General features: G+C 47.7%; 1 protein-coding gene and 1 long non-coding RNA gene across 4 annotated transcripts in view; one reads left to right on the top strand and one right to left on the bottom strand.

Moving 5' to 3' along the window:
• The window catches only part of LOC143441777 (uncharacterized), a 51,014-nt gene extending 49,537 nt beyond the window's left edge, over positions 1–1,477 (bottom strand). Inside the window, exon 1 of the long non-coding RNA XR_013109453.1 lies at positions 1,106–1,477. This is a non-coding gene — a long non-coding RNA (uncharacterized LOC143441777). The remainder of the gene's footprint in view (positions 1–1,105) is intronic.
• On the top strand, positions 548–21,412 carry Fam107a (family with sequence similarity 107 member A). Of its 3 annotated transcripts, none has more exons than XM_034498967.2 (4): positions 548–870; positions 16,374–16,548; positions 17,966–18,122; positions 18,889–21,412. In XM_034498967.2, the coding sequence occupies exons 1-4, from the start codon at positions 792–794 to the stop codon at positions 18,994–18,996; spliced, it is 519 nt and encodes a 172-aa protein (XP_034354858.1). In that variant the 5' UTR covers positions 548–791; the 3' UTR covers positions 18,997–21,412. The 3 variants fall into 3 exon arrangements, with proteins under 3 accessions (XP_034354858.1, XP_034354859.1, XP_034354860.1); XM_034498968.2 differs by lacking the exon at positions 548–870 and adding an exon at positions 9,103–9,260; XM_034498969.2 differs by lacking the exon at positions 548–870 and adding an exon at positions 9,114–9,380.
• Positions 21,413–24,987: the final 3,575 nt, after the last annotated feature.

The raw sequence follows: 24,987 nt of genomic DNA, 5'->3' as shown, positions 1-24,987 counted from the left end.
CACTGACTTTTCCCTACCACAGCAATGCCCCCGCCTCACAGTATCACTCAAAGGCTGTTGCTTGTGTTTTGAGACACCTCTCCTGTAGCCCAGTCATGGCTTGTTTAGCTATGTAGCCGGGGAAGGCCTTGAGCTCTTGATCCTCCTACCACCACTTCTTAAGTTCTAGGGTAACACCACCATCCCAGGTTTTATGCTATGCTGGGCCTCGAACCCAGGGCTTCACATCAGCACTCTACCAAGTAAACAACATCCTCAGAACACAAGTTGTCTTTAAAAGTACTGGTGAATAGTGTCTGCTCCGAACCTGCCAGGTTCTAAGCACTTCCTCTTACACCTGCCAAGCCTCACCTTGTAACCCTATGCACGAAGAACTATGGATCTCTGAGCATCTCAGATGAGGACCCTGGCTTCTCTTCATCAGCTCAGCTGGGAACAGATCCCAGGAATAGCGCTTCCTAATCCCATACCTGCTTGCAGCTTTCACAGAGGCCAGTGGCCAAGAACAGGACGAGGTGGGCAGGAGGCCAGGCTGGCAGCGCTCTGTGTGATGCTGCAAGAGTGTCCGGCCACTCGCCCGCTTCCCGGGGCACAGAAACTTCCTGTGTCCCTTGGTCCTCCCACACCCCCGCACACCCCACGCAGATCTAGGAAGCAGGCTGGATCTCACACACAGCCCACAGTAACCAGATCCCCGGCGGGTGGAGCAGCCGGGAGCGTCACTATCACTGAGTAAGACGCTGCTCAAGCCCTCAGTCCAGGCTCCGCGGTGGGGATACACAGCATAGGGCATGACGCAGAAGCTGAGCGAGTGGGCCAATGCGCCCGCCGAGGCCACCGGGCTGTATCGAGCAGTGCTGCTCAGGTCAGGTAAGTGGGAACTACGCCACCACCCTCTGCAGACAGCAGCGTCCCTGGGCCGTCCTTCCTTGGCGCCAGGTTTCTTCCTTCCCATCCTCTCAAAGCTTGGACATTTCTTCATCACTTCTTGCTCTGTCTGTCCTTCCGTTTCTTCTCTCTCCTCTTCCATCCTTGCCCTCTTTCTGAGTATGAAAACACATGTGCGTGCACAAATGCAAACTTTTGCTAACTCTAAGTGACCTACCTGCAGAAAGGTCCAGCGAGTTCCCTGTCAGGGCTGGTGCCAGGCAGGATCCCCCAATCCAAGAGCTTTCAAGAGGCAGTGAAGGTGGTAGGTAGGTAGGTCTGAGAGCAAAGTGGGAGTCTGGTGGGGGATGGAGAGAGGAAAAGCCTTGAGCAAAGTGGGAGTCTGGCGGGGGATGGAGAGAGGAAAAGCCTTGAGCTTTGGCCACCACCCACCAGGGAGTCCTGGTTGTACCGTGGGTGGTTGCCGGTGATAAGGGAACAACGGGCTCCAGGCATCTCAGAAAGCCTTTGCTGACTGTGGATGTGCAACAATTGGAATTTTGTTGATGACTGGTGTTCGTCTCTAACTTTTTGTTTGCTTATGCACGGACAAGCACTGTATTTTCTACTAGGGATACTTTCAGAAGTCTTTTATTCAAATAATAAAATAAATGAATATATGGTCAGCATAAAAATAATTTGGAAAAAGACGACGGGATATAGAAAAATAGAAGGAGAAAATGCCTTCGATGAGGGCTTAGGATGTTTCTTTCCTTGAGGAACTAAACACTAGTCGGGGTTTGGCGAAAGTGAAAATTGCCCTCCCGGGGAAGTGATTTGAAAGCGTCAAGGGACTTGGCCCTTTTGCCTTTTGCCTTAGGCAAGGAGCGGGTCTCAGCTAGTGGTCAGCCAGCGGACTGTGAAGTCAGAAGTACTGCATCTACAATGCATTTTGCCTTGGTGGCGCCTGCTCGCGTCCCCAGGGTACCTAGAGCTCAGTTTTGCAGAGACCCTCCCCTGCCGAGAGAGGGGCACAAACCCATCAAATTAGGGTTTGAACAGGGGTTGCCTTAAGCCCCCAGACAATACCTGGCCAAGGTTTCAGAACCAACAGCGCCTGGCGGGGAGGGAGGTCTAACCCAATGGGCATCGAGCCAGGAGCCCCCAATCAAGGAATCAGATTTCAAAAGTTCACGGAAAACTGGCGGCAAGAGCTCTAATAGGAAGGCCTTGCGCTTTCTCTAGCTGGAACTGCTATTGTGAACTGCCTTTCTCAGCTTACAGCAGACAAGTCAGAGCTCCAGGGCCATAGACGGGTCAGTTCCCCTCTCCCTCCCCCCCTCCCCCCCCCACCCCTCCCCGCCCCTGCCCCACAAAGAGACAGAGGCCTCCTTGAGGATTGGGTGCTTACAGATGAAACACTCACTAGAAACATCAAACATTGTCTAGTTCCACCTTACAATTCTAACAGAACACACTAACTATCCCCTCTTTAGCAAAGAATCTTTTTTTTTTTTTTTTTTTTTTGGTTTTTTGAGACAGGGTTTCTCTGTATAGCCCTGGCTGTCCTGGAACTCACTCTGTAGACCAGGCTGGCCTCGAACTCAGAAATCTGCCTGCCTCTGCCTCTGCCTCTGCCTCTGCCTCCCAAAAGAATCTTTCCATTCATCTCAGAGGTAGAAAACACTTTTAGACTCAGGGCTACTTCTCCAAAGTCAGCCTGTCTCCCTAGGACAGAAATAATGGCAATGACTCTGGCTGTCTGTGACTGTCACTGTCTTCGTAAGGCTCCACCCCTGCCACCTGGCCCACCCACTTCACTCCTATACTCATCCATCTGATCATTACTGGCCTCTACTATGCACTCTGTCTTATGGGGACACAGGACGTGTTGATAGGTAGAACAGGCATGACCTAGGGTATAAGTAATACCCACTCCTGTTGGAACAATGAGAAACGAACTCAGATGGTAGCATGATTTGTCTAAGACAACACAGACCGTTAGGGGTGATGCTGAGATTCAAATCTACAGCCATGAACTCAGGAATTACTCCCCCCACTGTCCAACACAAGGAAAAACAGAAGAGCGGGACTGAGGTGCCCTTTCGATGTGCCCAGGAGAGTGTAGTATGTAATGGGAGAGAGCAACCACACCCTTGGATAGCAGCCTTGAGCCTCACACAAGAGGCTCAAGTAAGAGTACACTACTAGAAAACACGGAGGAGTATAGTGCCTTGGCAAGCCCAAGGCCAGCCTGGGCTACTTAGTGACTTCCAGGCCAGCCTATGTGACATAGCAAGACCCTGTCTGTTGTGTTTTATAAAAAAGGAAAAGAAGCCAGGGAGTTGTGTTTGGTGGAGGCGCAGTATGGTGTGGGGGAAGGGAGTGCCTCTTCGGGGGCCCATGCTGAAGCATCCCTTCCCCCTGCCACACAATGGTATAGTATAGAATAGAATTTATTTAGGGCATGGGGAGGGGAATTGAAGGGGTAGTAAAGGCAGACAGAGAGAGAGAGAGAGAGAGAGAGAGAGAGAGAGAGAGAGAGAAGAGAGAGAAGAGGAGTAGAGGCTGGCCATGAACCTGTGGAGGGGGAGGGGAATGGCGGGAGAAGGGACAGAGGGAAGAGGGGAAGGGAGTTAGAAAACAAGAGCAAGGGAGTGAGGGGCAAGCAGCCCCTTTTACAGTGAGCCAGGCATACCTGGCTGTAGCTAGGTATCTGTAGGACGGAGCCTAAGCAAAATGCCCACACTGTCTCCAACAAAAACAACGGTAACAGCCAGGCACACATCCACAGCTATTTGGAGAGCTTGAGAATCACAAGGGGCAGACTTTATCCCATAATCCTCCTAGCTACAACCAGCTACTAGTCACACGTAAGGATGCTGCACTCTTGTTTTCCTCAGGCATAGCTGACCTGTTCATTTGCTTCCTAATGAATTTCCAATCTTTTTCACTTGAATGGAAGCTTTGATGCTGTTACATGCGGTATTCATAGCTGCCACTTAGGCAGGTGGCCCGACTCAGGGCCAGAGGTTCCTATGCCCTCTGTTCATCAGAACAACTACCCCATTTTAGAGATGAGGAGGTAGGTTGAAAGTCATCTAGCTGTTCAGCCATGGATCCAGGGCTGGTGTCTGGCTTGACACCAGATACTCATAGCACCACTGTCTGGAAGAACTCACCCTGTGACATAACTCATGCTCACTCATAGCTGAGAAGCTATTTATTGTCCCTTCATAAATGTCTCCCAGGCATGTGTTAGTTACTTCCACCTTAGGCAGGAAGACTTTCTCTCTTGCAGTGTAAATAAGAGGGTACTTCCCCAGGTGCTGTATTCTTTGTTAGCCACCAGGGGGCGAAAAACCTCCAATCCACTACTACTACCAAGGAACACTACAATAAAAAACAAAACAAACAAATGAACAAAAATCTGGACCCTGGTGCAACTTAAACCTCCTATAAATGAAAAGGAAGGCTTTATTGCAAATAATTCCAAACATAAAATGGATGAAGTGGTACCAAACAACTCCACCGCTTCTCTGAAATTCAAATTTTTTAGGAGTACTGCTCTCTGTCACCCAGGCAACCATGGGCATTCTGAAATTATATAGTTTATTGTGATCTTCTCATCATACTCATAAGCAGAGGCGGGGGGGAGAAGGGGTAGAAAGGGAGAGAGAGAGAGACAGAGAGAGAGAGAGACAGAGACAGAGACAGAGAGAGAGCATGAGACCATGAGACTATATCCTGGTTTGCCTCACAGCAAGAAAAGTAAAATCAGGGTAAGCTCACTCTTAGAGACCAAATTCACTACGCCAATGGCAGCAGGTTCAGAGCCAGCTTTCAGAAAAAGAACAAAAAAATAGGACTCTTGGTTCTTGCTGCCCTGCCCCACTTCCTGTGTTCCCACTTGAAATCCCTTCCCCCGCCCCCTCTCCGGGGTAAATGTTTCCCAGTTCAAACTTGGAAAGGCAACTCTTAACCAATTTACAGTCTCTCTGTGGGCCCCATGGCGCTACTGCCAGCGAGCTCCTGCCCCTGCCCCAAGGTCCTTTCAGCAGAGTATGGCCAGCGTGGCCAGAGAGGCGGCCAGTTTGATCCGGGGACTGTTTTGTGGGCTTCTTTGGAGATTGAGACTCCAAAACACGGGGTCAAGGAAGAAGTTTCAAGTTGCTATGGAAACCTCTCTGATGTTGCCCATCTGAATTGCTACTGGACTGAAGTAAACTAAGCCGAGAAGAAAGGAAAGCTGTTTGGAAGGGTTTCCCTGCACAACAGCAGGAAATGCACCCCCACCCCCTAACCCCTCTAACCCCCCTACCCCACCCCACACCCCCACACACCCCCACTTCCACACCCCCACACACACTCAGCTTTGCCTTCCCTGGTCTTCAGGACCCTCTCCTCTCATACTTCCCGGAGCCAGGGGTGAGTGTGTCAGGGAGCCGTGGCAGTCTCCTTCAGTCCCCAGCCCACTATGGGGCTGAGTGAGAATTCTGTCCTATAGGCTTCTAAAGTTCTTCATTTCCGAGAAGAGCTCAGGCAGAAAGGCAGCGGCTTCACCTTGAACCCTGAAGATTTCTGGACCACTATCCTGACAGGTTCATTTGCTCAAGCGTCCCTCTTCTTCCATATTACAAACAAACATAGGTGTCACACACAGGATTTCAAACTGACTTTTAAGACAGGTGCTTGAAAGAGGTGGGCTGCTTTGCATCCTTCCTGCTTTCCTATAATAACAAAAAGCAATGTGTAAATGGGTTTTTTTTTCATTATTAAGCCACAAACATTATAGAATAGTAACAAGAGAACAAGGGCTTATTTTATCAAAGAGTAGTTCTCAAATATTAATACCAAGGATTCCTGAGAGGGTATGTGAAATCCCAAAATCCCTATTCCTAGGCCGGGGAGGGCCTCAGTGGTAAATCACTTATGTAGCATGCCCACAAGATTCTGGTTTTGAGCCTCAGAAACACAGAAAGACAGACAGACAGACAGACAGACAGACACACACACACACACACACACACACAGAGTCTTCCCTGTCTAGGCTCCCATCAAAAGTTCTGATACAGTAATCTGTGAGCATATCCCCATCCTTCTGTTTTGCACACTCCAGTGATCCCTAGCTATGAGAGTTGAGATTTGTTCTCCTAGAACTGATCACTGACCACTGCTGACAGATTTGCATAGAAACAAATGGGTTCTCTATGTGTGCATTTAAAGGAGGGGGGGGATTATACTGCATGTTTTCCCTACCATGTAGGGGACATCCTTTACAGGTTGATATTCTGATTGGCACCCACATAAGGTGCCGCAATCTCTCCTGTGGACAGTTGTGGTTTGAATCGTGGTGTCTCTGACTGCCCATCTCCTATGCAGTGTCATGAGCGCTCGCCCAGGACAGGAAGAGCCACAGCAAGTTCTTGGTTTGCATGCTTCGGATGTCTTCAGGTCAGCTGTAGTTTTTGAGCACTGCCCCCATTGCTCATGACAAGACAGAAACATGGTGGGAGTGTTGACCACATGGAGTCCAAGGGTGCAGGACAGGGATAAAATGTACCCGAAGTCACCCCCTCCCATAGACCTACTTCTAATAGCCTGTTCAACCGTAACCCCGTCAGTACATTGCTCTGTTGCTGAAGCTGAGGCCATCACAACTAGTTGTCAGAAGCTCATCTGGAGAGTAAGCCTTCAGCACTGAACTTTAGTGGGGAACACCTCATGTCTAATCCACAGCAAGCATCTCAGTACCGCGACAGAAGGCAGGATAAGAATAAGGCAAGGCCCCTGATGTTGAACTGTCAACCTAGTGGGTGAGCCTGTGGGTCTATACCCAAGTTGGGCTATGACAAAAGCCTTGGTTGGAGCAACAGACAGAGTTATAGCTGTACAGAGAAAATGACACCTTGCCTTCAGGTTTCTTGCCTGACTGTCCTTGGCCATCTGTTGTCTTGGACCTGCTACTAAGACTTTCTAGAACAGGGAGTGGCCAGTATGGGGACTCTCAGAGCCACTTCCTCTAGAATGGACTGGGATGTGGGCTTCTGTCTTTTCTAGACATGAGTAGAAGCTGTCAGAGGCCCTACTTAGAGCCTTTAGATCCTCAGCTGTCAGAAGTCACCAAGGTCAGTTCTGATGAGCCACCTAATGCCCCAAGACATGCCCACTTCCTTCTCTGTACAATAAGATGAAGGAAGCAGGCATAGCAATAGTAGTCTGACAAGTCTTTGGTTTTGATTTTTAAGTGAGATTCCATGTGGCCCAGGCTAGCCTTGAACTGGCTTTGGAGCTGAGGATTGTCTTGACTTGCAGATCATCTGGGATTACAGGTATGAACCACCATACCCAGCTTTATAGTGTGCTGGAGATGGACCCCCAAAGCTTCCTGTATGCTAGGCAAGCATTCTACAGCTGAGATACACCCCCGGCCTTTGACAAGACTTTTGTTGTCCTATTCAGCTGAAGAGTCGAGTAAAATGGAGCAGCCAGGGTGGGAAGCCGGGGGAGGCCGCCATTCCAGGAATTTCCAGAAAGGCAGACTTGAGAGCAGTGGACATTCTCTGTTGTCTACACATTGTTCCTAGAACATCGTCTCATGCCCGAGAATGTGCGACGTTAAGTTTCTGTGGCTTCAGAGTGGTCCACTCCAAATACCCTCCCGCGTCTCCCCTTTCCAGACCCTTCCACCATCTCCCTCCTTCCCCCCTGCAGCTCTACTGTCCTTCCTCTACCATTCCCAGCTCGTTCCCACTCTAGAGTCTGGACACTAGCTGTGCTCACCCTAAAATTCTGTCCCACATAAGCAATGACCAACTCCTTGTGAGTCAGCCTCAGTTGTGCCCACCCTTGCAAGCTTCCAGTCACTGTCCTTCCCTCACTCATTCTTCTACACAGCCATACATCACTGGTTGACACTGTTATATGCACACACACACACACACACACACACACATACACACAGAGAGAGAGTGTGGATTCCCTGAGGACAGGGATACCGTCTGTCTCTATCTCCTTCCCATGTGCCCACTTAGGTCATGCCAGGAATCATTTATATATATTAGATGTTGAGTAAATGAACAGATCCTATGGCTAAAAAAACCCAAAACAGTATGTGGGATGTGTCTGCCTATGATGTGTGTCCTGGCCAACCAAAGCTCCATGAGAAAGTAAACTGGGGTACAGGCCTAGTGTCACTGGCAGGTGCTGGTTTCCTCATGGGGAGACAGGGAATAATGCCAAAAGCCAGAATAGACCCAATGCTCAAGTGAAAGCTAATTCAGAGAAGGCCTTTGATCTACAAGCACCTAGATTGGGTTTGGGGTTCTGCCCACGTCCTCAGCTTTTATTTGTACACATTCTCATTGTGGCCAGGCTCAAGCATGCATGTTGGGGCCCAGCCTTTAGCACGTGACAGTTCTCTGCAGGCTGCATGAGCAAACACCACCTCATTGAGGTCACACACAGACACGCGGTTTCCTCAGCTGACTGACAGGAAAGCCAAAGTACAGAAAGGACTGGGATCTGAATAGGGAAGGCTGGGTGCAAACTCTATCCTCTGCCCTTTTCCTGGGCTACACCCTGCTGGCTTCTGCACCCTGCTGAAACTTCTGTGAAGTTTCAGGTATAAAGTTAATTATGTGAAACTTGTTTGTTTGTTTGTTTGAGACTTGGTTTCTCTGTGTGATTCTGGCTGTCCTGGAACTCACTCTGTAGACCAGGCTGGCCTCAAACACAGAGATCCACCTGCTTTTGCCTCCCAAATGCTGAGATAAAAGTGTGTGTCACCACTGCCCTGTATGCCCACATGCCCAACACATATGTAGATGACCACTTCATTTTATACTGTTTCTTACACCTGTACCTGAAGAATTGCCAAGAACTGACTCAAGATATAGTTCTCTCCCTGCTAGTATCCAAGAACCAAGTTCTAAAGAATCCCTCGATGCAGCAGGAAGCATGTTCCCCTCCCCCCTTTGAGGAAGTGTTGGAATCCCCTCCCATACAAACAAGGGAAATTCCTCCACAGAAGCCAGGAGCCGCCTAGTTCAGAACAAAGCTTGGCATAATTCTTATGCCTCATCAATCTGACAAAAACATGTATTTATTTGTGCCTCTCAATCAGGGTGGCTTGGACATGGTGTTCTGAGTCTCGGACATGGCCACTCACCAAGTGAAATAACGGTTTCTATAGCAACAGTTCTTTTTTTATTGATATCAGAATAAATGGGAATGCAAAACTGCCTCCCATCTTGGGGGTTTAAGGCCCGCCCTTTGGAGGCGGCTGCCTCAGTCATCTGGGACCTGCTTAGCACTCCCTAAGTCTGAGACCTGCAGAGGAGCTAGCAGCCCGGGCACTGCAGAGGAGCTCACAGCCCAGGACCTGTGGAGAAGTAAGACTCTGACCTATTCTGCTTCACATGCTGTTAGGCTGACTGTGATCCAGGAGAAGGTGGAAGGAAGGAGAATGACCTAGGAGCATCAGAACAGCAACTGAACCCTTCAAAATTTAGGTACTGGGACCCTGCCTCACTGGAGTGAGATGACACAGGGATATAAAGTGGGGGTGAGAAATAGGAGATTAAGTAGGCTCTGCAGTCTGGTTAACCTTTTGCTTGTAAATACTGAGAGGAATTTAACATCTGCTACAGCCTCTCTTAAACCCATTATCATACAGTAGGGGTATGTAGGGTCAGCAAGGAGGGTTCACTTAATAGTGAACCGATAGACAGGATCAACAGATAGTCCATGTTCTGTATGCAATGAGAAAAGCGCAGAACTTGGGTTTGAACACCAGAGCTCCGCTCAGATTCTGGCTCCCTTATATACTGGTTATGTGATCTAGAGAAATCAGATGACCTCTCTGAGGTTTGTTCCTAATAAAGGGTTGCCCACCTTCTTAGTTTATTGAGAGTTTTGTGAGTCAGGGACCAGATGCATAGCACAGTACCCAGCCTGTGCTGGAAGTGCAGGTGATGGGTAAGTCCCACCTTGCCAGTGGACATGGCTTCATCATGTGGTACATGGCCAGTCTCAGACTAGAGAAACCAGGCACTAGGGGACTGCCTGTCACTAGGAAGCTGCTATAAGTGGGATGGCCTCTAAATTTGAGACAATCCCTGCACATAGGTTTCTGGGCAGCTTGGATCCTGGTGGCTTTCTTAGTGTGAAGTGTGCTAACCCCTGCTGTGATTTTTCCCTGAGCCAGCTGCCAGGTGGAACAGCTGGCATCAGATCACAAGGGCAGCAGTGTGGCAGTATGTTCATGCTGGTTCCTGCTCAACAGCATGGCACAACCCCCAACCTTGCTAAGGACCCTATATGCCTCCCCCCTTGAAACCTAATCCTTCTTCTCACTGGTAAAACAGTTCCAGGGGACCAAGACCATGAGTTGAGGAAGCTAGTCTACAGAAGTCTGGAGGCCTCTTGCCCAAATGGACAGGTAGCTCCTAGATGAAGAAGAAGGTTGGCCTGAGTCTGCAGGGAGACAGAGAGATGTTGCCAAATATGTTCTTGGGTTACTGGCCAGTGAGCTACAAATGCATACCACCCGCAGGGAGGAAAGGGCAAGCAGGACATGTGGCAGCCAGCTTGTCACTTTTCTGAATGTTTCTCCTTCTCTTGCCAGTGCTTCTCAAAGCCTTCCTTCTGGGCCTGCTGATGCTGAACCAGAAAAGCTTGGAGGGATAGGGGGTTGAAGTCTGGCCACAAGCCTGACAGGGAAAGCTGCTTCAAGCAGCACAGCACTGTTTGTATTTTTTACTGGCTGGTTCTCTGGTCTTCTTGTTCTCAGCCAGCAAAGAGGATCACCTGCCTCTTCCATAGGGGTTTCTTGAGTATACAGAGAGAGCAAAGGGCTTAAATTGGTTCTGCTGAGTCAAAACACGCCGTTCCTGGGAGACAGCATTGAGGTAGAAAGAGTACTAGGTTTGGAGTCTATCAATCCTGGCTTTGCTAAGTACTCAACGTGTGTCTTAGGACAAGAGGCTTACGGTTTGCCTAGATGGAGCTTACTCAGCCAGGTAGTATACAAATTACAGTGTGCATGCCACATCATCTCACAGTCTAAAGACCTTAGTGTGGTGGAGGTTACCATGACCTCCACTGGTCAGAGGCTGAAGAAGGTGTGATCTGTTTGCCAGGGGTCATACAAACTAAGATTATGTGTAACATTTGTCTCTTTTACTTTATCCTCTGGACACTTTACTGGACCCAGTGTCATTTGTTGTAACCGATGCATCAGAAACACAATAAGAACATCAAGGAGAGAGGGAATGCAGTCAGAAGGGGACATGAAGACCATAGTCAAAGCTAATGATTCAGCCCAGTTGGTCAGGAACCCACCTAGCATGCACAAAGCCCAGAAAGTGGGACATGCTGGCTATACCTATAATGTTAGCCCTTGGGAGGAGGAAGCAGGGCAATCAAGAGTTTAAGGTCATCCCTGGCTATGTAGCAAGTTTGAAGCCAACCTGGGATATGTGAAACCTTGCCAAAAAAGGGGGCAGGGTGGAGGAGGTAAAGGGACCTTAGGCAGTAGCCAGGTTCCCACAGCTGTTCTCAATATAAACTTGACCCTGCAGCAAGAGTGTCATTCTCCTCTGTCTCTCTTCTTACTGCCCAGGAAGGGACCAAGGATTGGTATCAAAGCTACTGTTCCAACCAGGCTGTGCACACCCAAAACCAGACTCAGTCTTTAGGAAGGAGCTGTGGGACCTTTTGGGTCACCAGCAGAACCTGTGGAGAATGAGAGGCCCCAGTCTCTCTTCTGTACTCTTCTCCCCATGGCCCTCCCACCTCTAAGAGACATGCAGGCCACTCATTTAGCCAGCACCTTCCATCCCCAGAGCTCCACGCCCTATAGAGGCTCCTCAGTCTTCAGACACCATGATTCTCCAGAGGAGGATGTCTGGGTTAAAGACGTAAGAAGTATGCCATCAACCAGACCTGCTTGTGACAAGTGGCCAGCCACAGCCAGCTAGAGTTACTCAGCCAGAGCAAAGAGGCTTGGATGCTTCCCGGCCCCCTTCCTCCTGCTTTACAAAGGCAGCTGACTATTGAATCACCCAGGAGTTTTCAAACCGCTCAAAGACTGCATCCCTAAGCCAATTGAATTAGAATTCTTAAGGTAGGATTCAATGTCTCCCTGAAGGCCCCGACATGTAGCCAAGGTTGATATCTAATGACTAATCTCTCCTGTTTTAAGGAAAATGAGAGACTAGGACCAGGATGCATTCAAGAGCAGCTAATGAGGTAGCCACACTGCAATTCTAGGCCACTATTCATAGTTTAATCTACGGGAGTTGAGGCCTGAGAGTGCAACTCACGAACTGCGCTGTTATTTGTGGCAGCCTTGGGAACCAGCACAAAACCTTCAAGTCAGAGCTAGCCAAGAGCCTTGCAAGCATCATCAGACTCCAGTACAGAAACTTTCAATGATGTGACAAACACCATCAAACTCCTGTAAAGAAACCCTCAATGGTATGAGGACAGAGCTAAAACCCAAATCCAGATGTGAATGTCAAATACTTCTAAGTCTCCCTTAAAGCTATAAGCCACACAACTCCTCTTTTACCAGCCCTTCCTCTCCCCTGCCAGCTTGTTTCTTTCAGCACTGCTCTTTCTGATGCTCAATTTGTTGCCTCATCATGGCCACACCCGGAATGGTATTTGGTTGCTCAGAACCTCAGCAGCTTCTGGAGTGACCCCAGATTTCTAACTCAGGAGCCCCCCCTGACCTCCAGGATAATCCAGATTATTTTCTGCTTTGAAGTTTATGCAGCGCCTGGTCAGACTCAAGATTTGGGGCTTCTATTGGCAACCAGGGCTGCCACCTGCAGTGAGGCAGGTTGTGACCACACAGCTCCAAATCCTCCCTTGAAGAGTATCTTCATGACAGGACCTACTCAAGGGTCTTTCACACAGAAGCCTCCCCTATCATATTAAAAGGCTAGAAGGCTCACTTTGCAGTCTTAAACCCTGAGGATTCACATGAACCCTCACACACACACACACACACACACACACACACACACACACACACGCTGGAGTTTAGCACTCAGAGAGACAAAGGCAACAGCTTCCCCAGCTCCGGCTGCCCTCTTAGAGACTCCTGCCTCATCATACATCATAGATTTAATTTAAACAGAATGAAGGGTCCAGAGAGATCCTTAAGCCAGGGCTGGCCACTGATGGACCTGTTGTGGAGGTGACCCCATGTGCAGGGCCCAGGACAACATGGGGGCTCCTCTCCAATGTCTATGAGATATTTCAAGACTGACAACAGAAGGTTTAAGCCAGACAAGACTTGTATTCCCAGAGTCACCTTGGAAATCACAACTTCCCGAGGGGGTGGTCTGGGGGATGAAGGAGGTCAGCCAGGCCAAGCTGAGGTTTCTCTGGAATGTAACAGAAGACTAACAGGCAAACAGGAGCGGCATAGTGGAAGTGAAGGAAATAAAAATTCCTAAGGCCTGCTGATTCCATGCCCTCCATGGCAGCCGCATGACCTTTCAGAAATCCAATCTGCCTCGCCCTTTCCCGGACCTGAAGCCAACTGTCCACCCTCACTGTGAACACTCCACCACCAGAGCTTGCTACGCTGGGCACAGTGTGCCTTTGTGCTCCCAGAACAGACCCAGCTTGTTCAAGGTGCGGGAGCCAGACGCCGTTGCCCAGGCCTGGAGCACTCTCCGCTTTGCTCTCGATGAGCCCCACTCCCCAGAGAGGTCCTCCCCGGTACCTGGCTGAACTTCTTCCTTTATACAGGTCTGTCTGAGCCATTTGTAATCTTTAGAGCAGGGCTCCCACTTGCTCAGCTCTCCTCTGTGTACCTAGTGCTACCACAATACCTGGCAAATGACAGGATAAGCATCTGCAGAGTGCATGGCGTGCATTATCACACACTTTCTCAATGGTCATTCCTATTATGTAGTGGCTCTTAATTCTGTGCATTTATTCTGGTCCTACAACTGAATCTCCTACTGTTTTGTTGAATATATATGTATGTCTTTTAAAAATATTCTTATTAAATAATTATAGTACTACATTTTAAGATTATTTTTATATAACCCGCCGAAAGTTATGTGACTTGTTTCTGTTTGCACTCTTAGCATGTTGGCAATATACAATGAGTTCTTCTAAAGATGGTGTGACTGATGAGAAGTGCTCTGCACTGGGAGGCTTGGGGACCAAAATGGGTGAGGACATAGTCAGTAGCCAGACAGTCAAGGAAGACATCGAAGCGTGGTGTGTTGGCAGCTAGGACAAGATGGGAGCTGAAGACATGGAAAGTACTACAGAGGATTTATGTAAAGATCAGAGAACTCAGTAACAGAGTAGATGCCAAACTGGGATCTTAAGGATACAATCAATCAGAATGCATCAAGGCATTCTGATGTATTAGCTCCCGGAAGACATGACCCCATCAACTCAAAAACTATACTCTCTCAATGGGCAGGAAGGGAGATGGTAATCTTCTAACGTTCCCATTTACTAGTGGTCTGGGGATGTAGCCCAGCTGGTAGAGTGCTTGTCCGGGATGCATGAAGCCCTGGGTTTTATTCCAAGCACTGATTAAAACCAGGCACAGTGGAATAGGCCTGGAACAGTGGATAACAAGTTCAAGGTCATTCTTGGCTATAGAGCAATGTTGAGGCCAGCCTAGGCTACACAAGATTCTGTCTCAAAAGCAAATAAATAACTAGGGTGCCTCACAATCATTTTCTTAAGAACCAAAAACAATTAGGATATAACCTGAGAAGAAACCACCTCATGAGAAAGAAACTAATTAGAATTCTCATTTCCCAAGTGCTTCTGAGAATGCTAATTCAATAGAAAGCAGATGCTGGCATATACACTCACAGGTCCAAGCTAGATGGGGTCCAGTGTGAGAGGGAAAATGGATACAAGCTCTCATTCCTAATCAAAAAGCCAGCTCCAATTGACAGCTGCTTGCAAAAGAAAAATTAGTATCCCCCAGTGGGATCTCCTGGGTATATGAAGCACACTTAAGGGGAGGCCTGCAGTAGAGAGAGCCAACTGAAGGCTGAGCAAATAGAAATGAGTGGTGCTTCTGTAGTTTTTGTCTTATCATTTCTCTCTCTCTCTCTCTCTCTCTCTCTCTCTCTCTCTCTCTCTCTCGCCCCCCCCCCCCCCCCCGTGTGTGTGTGTGTGTGTGTGTGTGTGTGTGTGTGTGTGTGTGTGTGTGTGACTGACTTTTGGCTCCTGTATTGTGGTTTCTGATTCTGTGTTTTTATGGGTTTTAGTTTGTGTGTTTACATGTCTCTGAGCCGTATGTGTCTCTTGTGCTTTTTTTCTTTGTTTTTATTCTGATTTGGTTGGGTTCTTTGTTTTTTTAATTTGTCCATTTGTGTTTCAGAGAGATAGAGAAAGTAGGTATGGAGTTGGGTGGATGAGAAGGTGGGGTGGAGAGGGGAGAAGGGAACGTGTGAGCAGAATATTTTATATGGAAAAATGTTTTCAATTTTTACAAGAACAGATGCTCTTACACTTCACCTGGCTACCACCAGAATACCTCTGAATGATAAATCATTTTCCATTGCTGGGACTGGAGGTTGAAGCACAAGAACTATGAATTCAAAGTCATCTTCAACCATGTAAGAAGTTCCAGGACCACCTAGGCTGAGAGACAGAGGATGTGGAATCGCAGTGTGTGTGACGTGGGGACATGCTACCTCCATTGCCACATGGAAACCAACTTAGGCCTCTGGTTCCCCAAGATCTAAACCTCAAAAGTTTTATCACCAATTAACAATCACAAATTAGCAACAAACATTATTATTGAGTGCTCACTGCATATTACACTAGAAACTGCCGATGTCCGCCACACAGAAAAGGCTCAGCACCACCAGCCAGGCTGGCCGACACATGCTAGCACTACAGAGGTGGACAGGAAGCTACAGAGCCAGTACCAGCTGAGGCTTCCCAGGATGACCTGTGTCAGAAAGGGAATTAGGGTGCTTCTGAAAGCAGGGCCTAGGAGGGAAGCAGAATCTGCACCTAACATTCACTGTAATTACTGTAAACTGCTAATCGCCCAGCTAATCGCTAACAGCCAAGCAGTGGCTGTCCCTGTGACTGTGACTTGTTTTTATAGAACTCTCCTCTCCCCTCCCCTCAGCTCCCCTCCCCACTTACCTTTCCTCTCCTCTTCCTTCCTCCTCTCCAGTCCCCTTCTCTCCCTCTAAAGCCTCTCAAGTATCAGGTGCTGTCTGTGGCAGAGAAGCCTTTCTACCCAAATCTGAAGTACACTGACACATGTACTGTGCCATGTACTGTGTGCATGACACATGTGGTAGGAGTGGGGCACACGAGTGTGACAGACGAGACAGCAGTCGTCCGTTTGTTACAGGGATCCCGCAGCATTTCACGTACGACTCTCTGGTGTGGAGAACAGGGAACCGCGTCCCTGCCACAATCTGTGCCCCAAAGGGTGGGCTGGGATGTGGACCTATTTGAAGTAACATTACTTCCCATCACTACAGCCTCCATGTACTCAGAGATCCAGAGGGAGCGGGCTGACATCGAGGGACTCATGGCCCGGCCAGAGTACAGAGAGTGGAATTCAGAACTCATCAAACCCAAGAAGCTGCTGAACCCTGTGAAGGCCTCTCGAAGCCATCAGGAGCTGCACCGTGAGCTGCTTATGAACCACAAAAGGTAGGATGGCACCCAGATGGCTGGCCAAGCAATATCCTGCACAGGCCTGCTGGACTTGGGGAAATGCTTTGGCTTAGCCATTGCCTGGAGCCGCAACAGGGTCACCAGAAGAAAAAGCATGGACCCTAATGCCCTATCCACTTGCTGTATGCTTAGATGCCACATAAATTTACTAAATACCTAGTATGTGCAGGGCACCATGCCCACATCTAAGATACAGAAAACGGAGACCCAGTTTCTGCCCTCCCCAGGGGAAATAAATGTTGTTGGAAGCTTTAAATGAATACGGGACCCCAGAGGGGCTACTGGGCTAGGGGACTATCTATATGACTTCATGGAAGAGATGATATCTAGAAGGCCTAAAGCAGGAGCAAGAATCAACCCTTGGTGGGAGTTGGGTCGGGTTGGCAGAGAAAACTAGAGAGCACACAGATATTGCAGAGAAGGTATCAGGTAGTGATGGCTCTTTCTCGGCCATGCCCTCTATTGGGGGAGAGCAGAAGAGCCAAGGGGGAAACTGAGCTATGTCACGTCTGTGATCAGCAATCACAGGATGTCAAGTGTAGAAGAGGCTGAGGATCCATTGTGAGGATCCTGAGCTCCTGGCTTGGCCAAAGCTGGTGGTAGCTTCACGGCGCCCTCTGCTGGCTAGTTGTTATATTGGCGCTGGTGTGATTTCCATTCTAAGTCATACAACCAATACCCCTTACACATGGAGCTGTTTGTAAGCTTGTTTTCTATTAATATTATCATGTTTCCAGTTGTTTTCCAGATAGTCATTCATTTTAGTATAAAAAATACCATCATAATAAAAAACAGCTTCAGGCAAACTGAAATATTTGCGATTAAATAAATTATGTTGAAGATTAAATATACAGTATAAAATATTCATATATTCGTGTCCTATAGTCTACAAGGAAAGAGTAAACAAATGAGCGGGATCAATATGCAAATGGGAAGACGTGAATGCTAGAAACACTTTAAAGGCCGTTCCATAGGTGACTGATAATCAAGGAAACATGAAACCTGGCATTGTTGTCTCCTAGACTTAAAAAAGTTGGCTTGTAAATGGGGATAAATAGAAATTCTTGTAAGAAAAGTAATTTCCATGAGATTTTAACAGAGCGAAAGCCAGCATTTCCGACGTCAGAAGCTCTAGTAAAATATCCAGTAACCACGTGACACCTAGTCTCCGCAGCCTGGTCTGAAATTCTCACTCAACTGCTGTACCTATACCTATGCCCTGCTGTGTCGTGGGAGGCGGGCCTCGTTGCCTTTCTACATAGTATGGGGCAGTGAGAGCGCCCCCTTCCGGTGTTTCCCAAACACAAAAAGAGATAATGCAGGGATTGGTGTCACGGGAAAAGTCAGAGGCAGGCTAGCAAAGAGTCTCCTGACAGCTCCCCTCACCTGCCAGGGGCCTGGGTATGGACAGCAAGCCTGAGCTGCAGCGAGTCCTGGAGCACCGTCGCAGGAATCAGCTGATCAAAAAGAAGGAAGAGGAGCTGGAGGCCAAGCGGATGCAGTGCCCCTTCAAACAGGAGCTGCTGAGACGGCAACAGAGACTGAACCAGGTGGGTAGAAGGCACCCAGCTCCAGTCTGAGCCCCCTCCAAGAGGAAGGTCAGCATGGGATCAAGAATCTACCTCTGCCCTGCTGTGTGACTCTAGTCCCGTGGCATCACTAATCTGACCCTCTGCTTTCCTATAAGGTCTATATCCTGCAAGTTAGATCTGCTTGTCATCCCTGCCCTGAAAGCAGGTGGAATTTCTGTTCCATAGGTGGAAGGGTCTGAGGCCAGAGGAAGAAATGATGTGAACCAAGAAATTTGGTTCTTACGGTACCCATGTGGGTAAACTGAGATATCTGGGTTCTTGTGTCATGGTAGGGCTGGCTGGGGACATAGATCGTGGCAGAGATAAGGTACATTTAGGGAGAGGAAAGCACTCTCCAGAATGGATATGGGCTACAGAGCTGGAACATGCCCAAGCTCAAAACCCCAGGCTGACCCTTGAAAGGTCATTTGCACATCACCCCCTCCCCCATATTCGGAAATGGTGGGATTTCCTCATGGATACTGTTTTGGTAATGTTTCCTGAAGTGAGGGTAGATTTTTGTTGTTGTTGTTGTTGTTCAGGTTAATCTTCATGACTCTGTTTCAAATGACTACTCTCCCGATACACACCCAAACTTGGGGATGATTTGTAAAACCCACCCCAGGCTTTCCACATTGACAGGACCCTTGGTCCAACCAACACCATGGCTTTTGAGAATAGGAACACCACCCCCACCCCCCAACCAACCCTGCCAAATTCACTTCCTTGTGTTTCTCTGCTACAGCTGGAAAACCCACCACAGAGAGACGAGGACCAATCCCCTGAGTTCATCAAAGTCCGGGAAAACCTGCGCAGAATCACCACACTGACCAGCGAAGAGAGAACACTGTAGAGTTCCCTCCACTCAGCTCCCGCCACTCACTCTGGCCCAGCCCTCCTCCAGCCTTTCTGAACCTGAGGACCCTAGCCTACAATGATGCCAGCTAGGCACACCTGAAAGGCCAGCTATCCCTGGGAAGCTGGAGACACCTTCCCCCCACGTACCCCACTGGAAAGTCTCCAGACTTTTCTTTCTGAGCAGCTGGCCTTCCTGCACCAGAGAGGAAGCCACTCACTGCCAGGAAAGACCTCTGGAGGTGCCATCCCTGATCTGACTCACTGAGATTTCCCTAGAAGTGAGGAAGAGGGCCAGGATCCTTCCACTCTGCCCCAGTTGCCCAATAAGGCCTACTTCTTGGGGCAACTCAGCTCCTAGTGTTAGGAACAGTTCAACTCTGGCTTAACCTGAGGCCAAGGGCATCTGTTTTAGAAATCACAGAGCGAGCAAAAAGGCTTTGTTTGTAGCAAGGAAGGGTGTGGGAGGCCACAGCAGGCTGTGGCCAGGTGAGAAGGGTCCCAAGCAAGACAGCTTTAGGCCTTGCCAGCTTGCCTCATAGTTTGGCTTTTATTTCTCCTCCCCCCTCCCCACTCCTAAATTACTAACCACACCTCACCTCAGAGCTCCCAACCTAGAACAGCATGTTGCCAAGTTTACTGTATATACAAATCAGAGAGTCCTGTGAGCAGTCCCTGGAAGATACATGTCTAACCCACTCCCAGAGGTGGTCTAGGACATGGGTTTGAGCAGATAACTAGATTAAAGCACCCAAGAGTGGCATATCAGAAATGTCTAAGTCTCTTGGCTCCCTGGCCTGGAGGTTCATTCCCACTGCCTCCTCTGAAGCCCCCCAAGTCCTTCATTCATACACACACACACACACACACACACACACACACACACACACACACGAACCTTTGGCCTGGTCAGAGGATTATAACAGCCAATCTTTATTTCTTACTGGTAGAAAAATACTATCATACAATTCTAGCCAAAAAGAAGGGGAAAAGAACCTTAGCTTTCTACAGCTTTTGGAAAGCAACTATACAACGATTTCCTCTGGAAAGATATATATGGTAGTTTGAAGACCCCAATGCCATGGTGATGAAATGGACTCTTAGGTCAATATTGCCAGCACTGTTACCTGAGACCCCTCCCCGTCTCCCCCAGTCTGGGTCTTTCCCACCCATTCTTCTCAACAGCCGCTTCCTCCATGACACCCAAATACTTGAATCTTTTGCTCCTATGCCATTTTTGAGGATCTACAGAGTAAGCCAGGCCTGGATCCTTTTTCCTGAAGAATGAAATCCACGACTCAGCTTTTAAGCCTTTCTCAGGTGGGAGGGAACAGCAGGGCCAGACAAGCAGAGGTTCTCACTCCCCAGACTGCAGATTTCCCTGCTGGGGCCCCAATGGCTCTGCCTCCAGGAAATGACAGTGAATGGAGAGTCTGTCTCTTCCTTATGGCTGGTGCCTGCACAGACGTGAAAATAGACTCTCTCTCTCTCTCTCTCTCTCTCTCCCCCTTTCCCTCCTTCTCTCTGTTTCTAACTCTACAAGTCTAAATCAGTGGTTCTCAACCTTCCTAACGCTGCAACGCTTTAATACAGTTTCTCATGTTGTAGTGACGCCCCAACTGTAAATAATTTTCATTGCTTTTTCATAACTGTAATTTTACTACTATTAAAAATAATAATGTAAATATCTGATATGCAGGATATCTGATGTGTGACCTCACTCCCCCCCATGAAAGGGTCACAACCCACAGGCTGGGAAATGCTGGTTTAAATGCAGTGAAGCTGTCTTAAGTATCTGTTGGTGAGGTATTATGCTGAAGGTGTGTGTTTCCTAAATAAAGAGAGGATTGGGGGTTGTCACCTTACAGGTACATGAGCTGTTCTGACATGTAAAGAGGAGCAGGACAGGGCATCTGGGATAGAGTAGGGCCACTCAAGGGACTTAGCAGTCCCCAGAAAAATGGCAAGTCATGGAGAAGACACTCAAAAGCACAAGAGACCTCAAGGCAAGTCTTCCAGGGGAACTATAGTAGTAGCTACCTTAATACTCTGTGAATCTGTTAGTCCCAATTCCATCTCTCTCGCTGCCTTTCACCAGAAACTGTAAACCTAGATTCTCATTCTCCTAGCCTCCTCTGTAGGGTTAGGTGAGCATGTGACAAGGTACGGCCAATAAGATTGAAGTGAAAGTCTACAGGCGCTACTAGAAAAGCCATGCCGCTCAGAGAGCCTCGCTTTGCCTCTCCCTTCTTGATTGAGGATGCAATGCCTACACCATTAGCAACCATGTTTTACCTGAGGAAAAGGCCAAAAGATCCATAAACCCTGTGATCGTCCGACCAAGCAAGTGCCAACATCTCCCTCCATCTCCAAAATCCTTGTAAATAAAAATAAATTCCTGTTTGGTAAAGCCATTGTAAGTCTGTTTCTTACCTTTCCCTGCTGACACAAAAGGACAGCCTTGCCTGCCTGTCCAGAAATCCCTGTAAGTGAGGCCAAAGAGTTGCATCCCTATTTTCCAATAGAAATCTGTTAGGCAGGTTCCTTACTTCAGAACCTGTACCCTCTTCCACACACCCTCTGATGTGGTCTACCTGATTCTAGCCTGTGAACTGGAACTCTTCACTGATCCACTTCCCTGGTGCCAGGAAGTGTGTGTTACCTGGAAAGATGCTATCTTTCCCTGAGTCACTGCTGAGGCTTCATCCCCTCTGCTGTCTTTATGCCTCCTTAGCAAAGCTGCCCAGACTGTTCTGTTACAGTGTTAAGTCGATCTTGCCATCCTTCATAGAGCCTTCTTCTGGCTCACAGGAGAGTCCTTCAAGCAATCTAGAAGCTTCTATCTGGAAGGTTCTATGTGCCCAACTCCCTCTTTACCCTGACCTTCCACTGTGACAGCGAGCCTGGCAAGCCCCACTGCTCCATTTGCTGAACAGCTGTTGCTGACTGGGAATAGGCTTTCCTCACCCAGCACACACCCTCATTCTCTTCAAGGCCTCACCCACCCACCCACCTACCCAACCCCTCTCAAAAAGAAGTCTCAGCTAAGCTGTTAGCATCTGCAAACTACTAAAGGAGATGAGCATGGGCCATCTCAAAATGCACATCTCAAAATGGCACACTGGTCATTAGGAGTCCCTGCAGGAAAGAGTCACAGGTATGTGCCCAAGCACAGTCTCAGGACCACTATGAAAGCAGCCCAGCACAGAATCATAAACTTAGTTAAAACATGAGATTTCTCTCATGTGAGATTTATTTTTTTTCTAATCTATGGTTTCTCCATCGTAAACTGCAGATGATAACATCACGATACAATGTCCAAAAGGCTGGACCTCCCTGACAGCTTCAGAAAGAGCCATCCAGCTGTCTTTTCCTACATGCAGTAAGCTATAAAGGTTCCATAGGAAGGAGTGATCTCTCCACAACACACCAAATGACCTTGTCACAAGACACCAGCACCTGGGCTGTCCTGAGCCTGAATAAATAACTTCAACCTCTCCGCTCCCTCTCTGAAGTTCCAATCAGTTGGCCATGTATTGTAGTCACAGGAATCCAGGGACTTTCAAATATGAGTGACTAAGGCCAGGAGCACAGATTCGGGTTACCCCAAAACCTCATGTACCCCACAGGAACTGATTCTTTTAAGCAGAAGGAAGTAGCTTTGCTGTAATGGGCCTAAACAAAGCCCAGATATCTCCACTTTTTTATACAGTGATTTAGATCCCGAGGAGTAAGTAGCAAAGTTGATATTTGCCTTTCTGCTGTTATTGGGTTTGAGATGAGACCCTTTCTCAATGGTTCCCAAGGCCACTAATCCCTATTTCCCAACTTCAAAAATCAAAACCCTAAAATTATTTAAGAACCAAACCTAAAGGTTTGGAACAAGGGCCTCCAAAAATTTTTGACGTTTCTTGCCTTCAGCCAAGACAGGACAAAGGACATTTTTGGCTTTGGGCCAAGGATACAAATCAAGACCCCTATGTCTAAACATTCTACTCCATTTTTAGCTTTCATTTTTATCATCCCCCACTGTCTTAGTTAGGGTTTCTATTGCTGTGACAAAACACCGTGACTAAAAACAAGATGGGCTGAAAAGGTTTATTCGGCTTACACTTCTATATTGCTGTTCATCATCAAAGAAAGTTAGGACAGGAACACAAACAGGGCAGGAACCCAGAGGCAGGAGCTGATGCAGGGGCCATGGAGGGGTGCTGCTCACTGGCTTGCTCCCCATGGCTTGCTCAGCATGCTTTCTTATAGAATCCAGGACCACCAGCCCAGGGATGGGACCACCCACCATGAACTGGGCCCTCTCGCATCACCAATTTTAAAAATGTCCTACAGGGAGATCTTAAGGAACAATTTTCTCAGTTGAGACCCCCTCCTCTAATGACGCTAGGTTGTGTAAAGTTGACATAAAACCATCCAGCACACTCACATTCACAGGACCCAACTCACCCACTGTATAAAGGGTATAACTCTGGCCTTAGTGTCTTACAGACAGTAATCTGCCATCTGGACAGTCTTGCTACTTGAGACTTTAGTATTAATCTGTGAGCCCTGACAAAATAAGTGTTTTGTTATTGTATGTGAGATACATTTGCATATAGCATGTGTAATAACTAACACTGTTCCCTGGACTTGTAAGAGATCTAAAATTTGGGGGGTTGCAAATGATATGGCATTTTTACCTTACTGACTCAAGGATCCTAAACTGTACTTCAATAGGAAAACTGAGTTAATTTCTCTCTCTCTCTCTCTCTCTCTCTCTCTCTCTCTCTCTCTCTCTGTCTCACACACACACACACACACACACACAGTTGTATATAATTCTTCTATGCAATAATACTAGTTGTCTTTGACTCTTTTATATTTGTATTACATAAGTCATCTAAGATATAAAGCTTTTTAAAACCACTTCACTGAAATGATGCCCTCCAAACGGTCAATGTTCACTAACCTTTTCCTGGCTTTGTGTTTATATAAGGACTACTCTCCTTAACAAACACAACAAAGAATGATCCACTAGATGGTTAATCAGCAACTTCTTTAGAAGATATTGTTCAAAGGAGAGACGGGGCAGGATGGAAACCAGTCGGGATTGGAATGAGGTCACAGTGAGCATGGTAGAATGTGTCTGTAATTCCCAAACTTGGAAAGCTGAAGACAGACGTTTTCGAATTTGAGGTCAACCTAGTATTGGTGGCAAGACCATGTCTTAAACCAACAAAATGGAATCCCTTGTGCTAGCCTTCCAAAAGTCACTAAAAGTTAATTGGTTACTGAAAACTCGTATCAATAGTTGACACTGAGTGTATTCTGCTTATATTTGTTCCATACATAAGAATTTCCCACCTACCTCAAGATTTAGATGCTAAAACAGAAATGTAACTAACCTGGAAGGAATGAAGATACATCAAAGAGACTCTTGTGTCAGTCACTTGGACTCTCAGACTATTCAAACAATGGACCCCAAGGAATTTGAATTTCCCTCTGGAATCTCATACTGAAGAGACAGAAATCCTAAACTCTGGATTAGTCAGAATGGAAACTTTTCTCCCAGAAGACTTGCAGCTTCTCAGACCATCTTGTAGGAGCACTGCCAAAACGATGATCCGCCAATGATAAACAGGACCACACTTGACCAGAACCGCACAGAGCTACGTAGCTCTGGCCTTCCACTCAAACTGAAACCTCACACTGGGACTCTGGGTCAGGGAGGGAAAACTGTATCTCTTTCTCTATCTTCCCAGTGAAGCCACATTGAGTAGATCTTTTTATGCTTTTCAATATTGATCTGGCTCTTTTAATTGGCTCAAAAATAAGTGACCCAGCCTATCTTGTTGGATACTAGCTGTGATCACAAAGATAGTGACATTATTATCTTCCCAGTCCCCAGCATCTTCACTCCCTCTTAGCTCTGCTGACCAACCTTCTAAGGCAGGAGAGAAAGGGAAAATTGTGGGGACATGGGAAAAGGAGGGCGCCT

The sequence above is a fragment of the Arvicanthis niloticus genome, chromosome 3, assembly GCF_011762505.2.
Source record: "Arvicanthis niloticus isolate mArvNil1 chromosome 3, mArvNil1.pat.X, whole genome shotgun sequence".
Classification (NCBI taxonomy): Eukaryota; Metazoa; Chordata; class Mammalia; order Rodentia; family Muridae; genus Arvicanthis; species Arvicanthis niloticus.
This window is presented reverse-complemented; position numbering and strand designations above follow the sequence as displayed.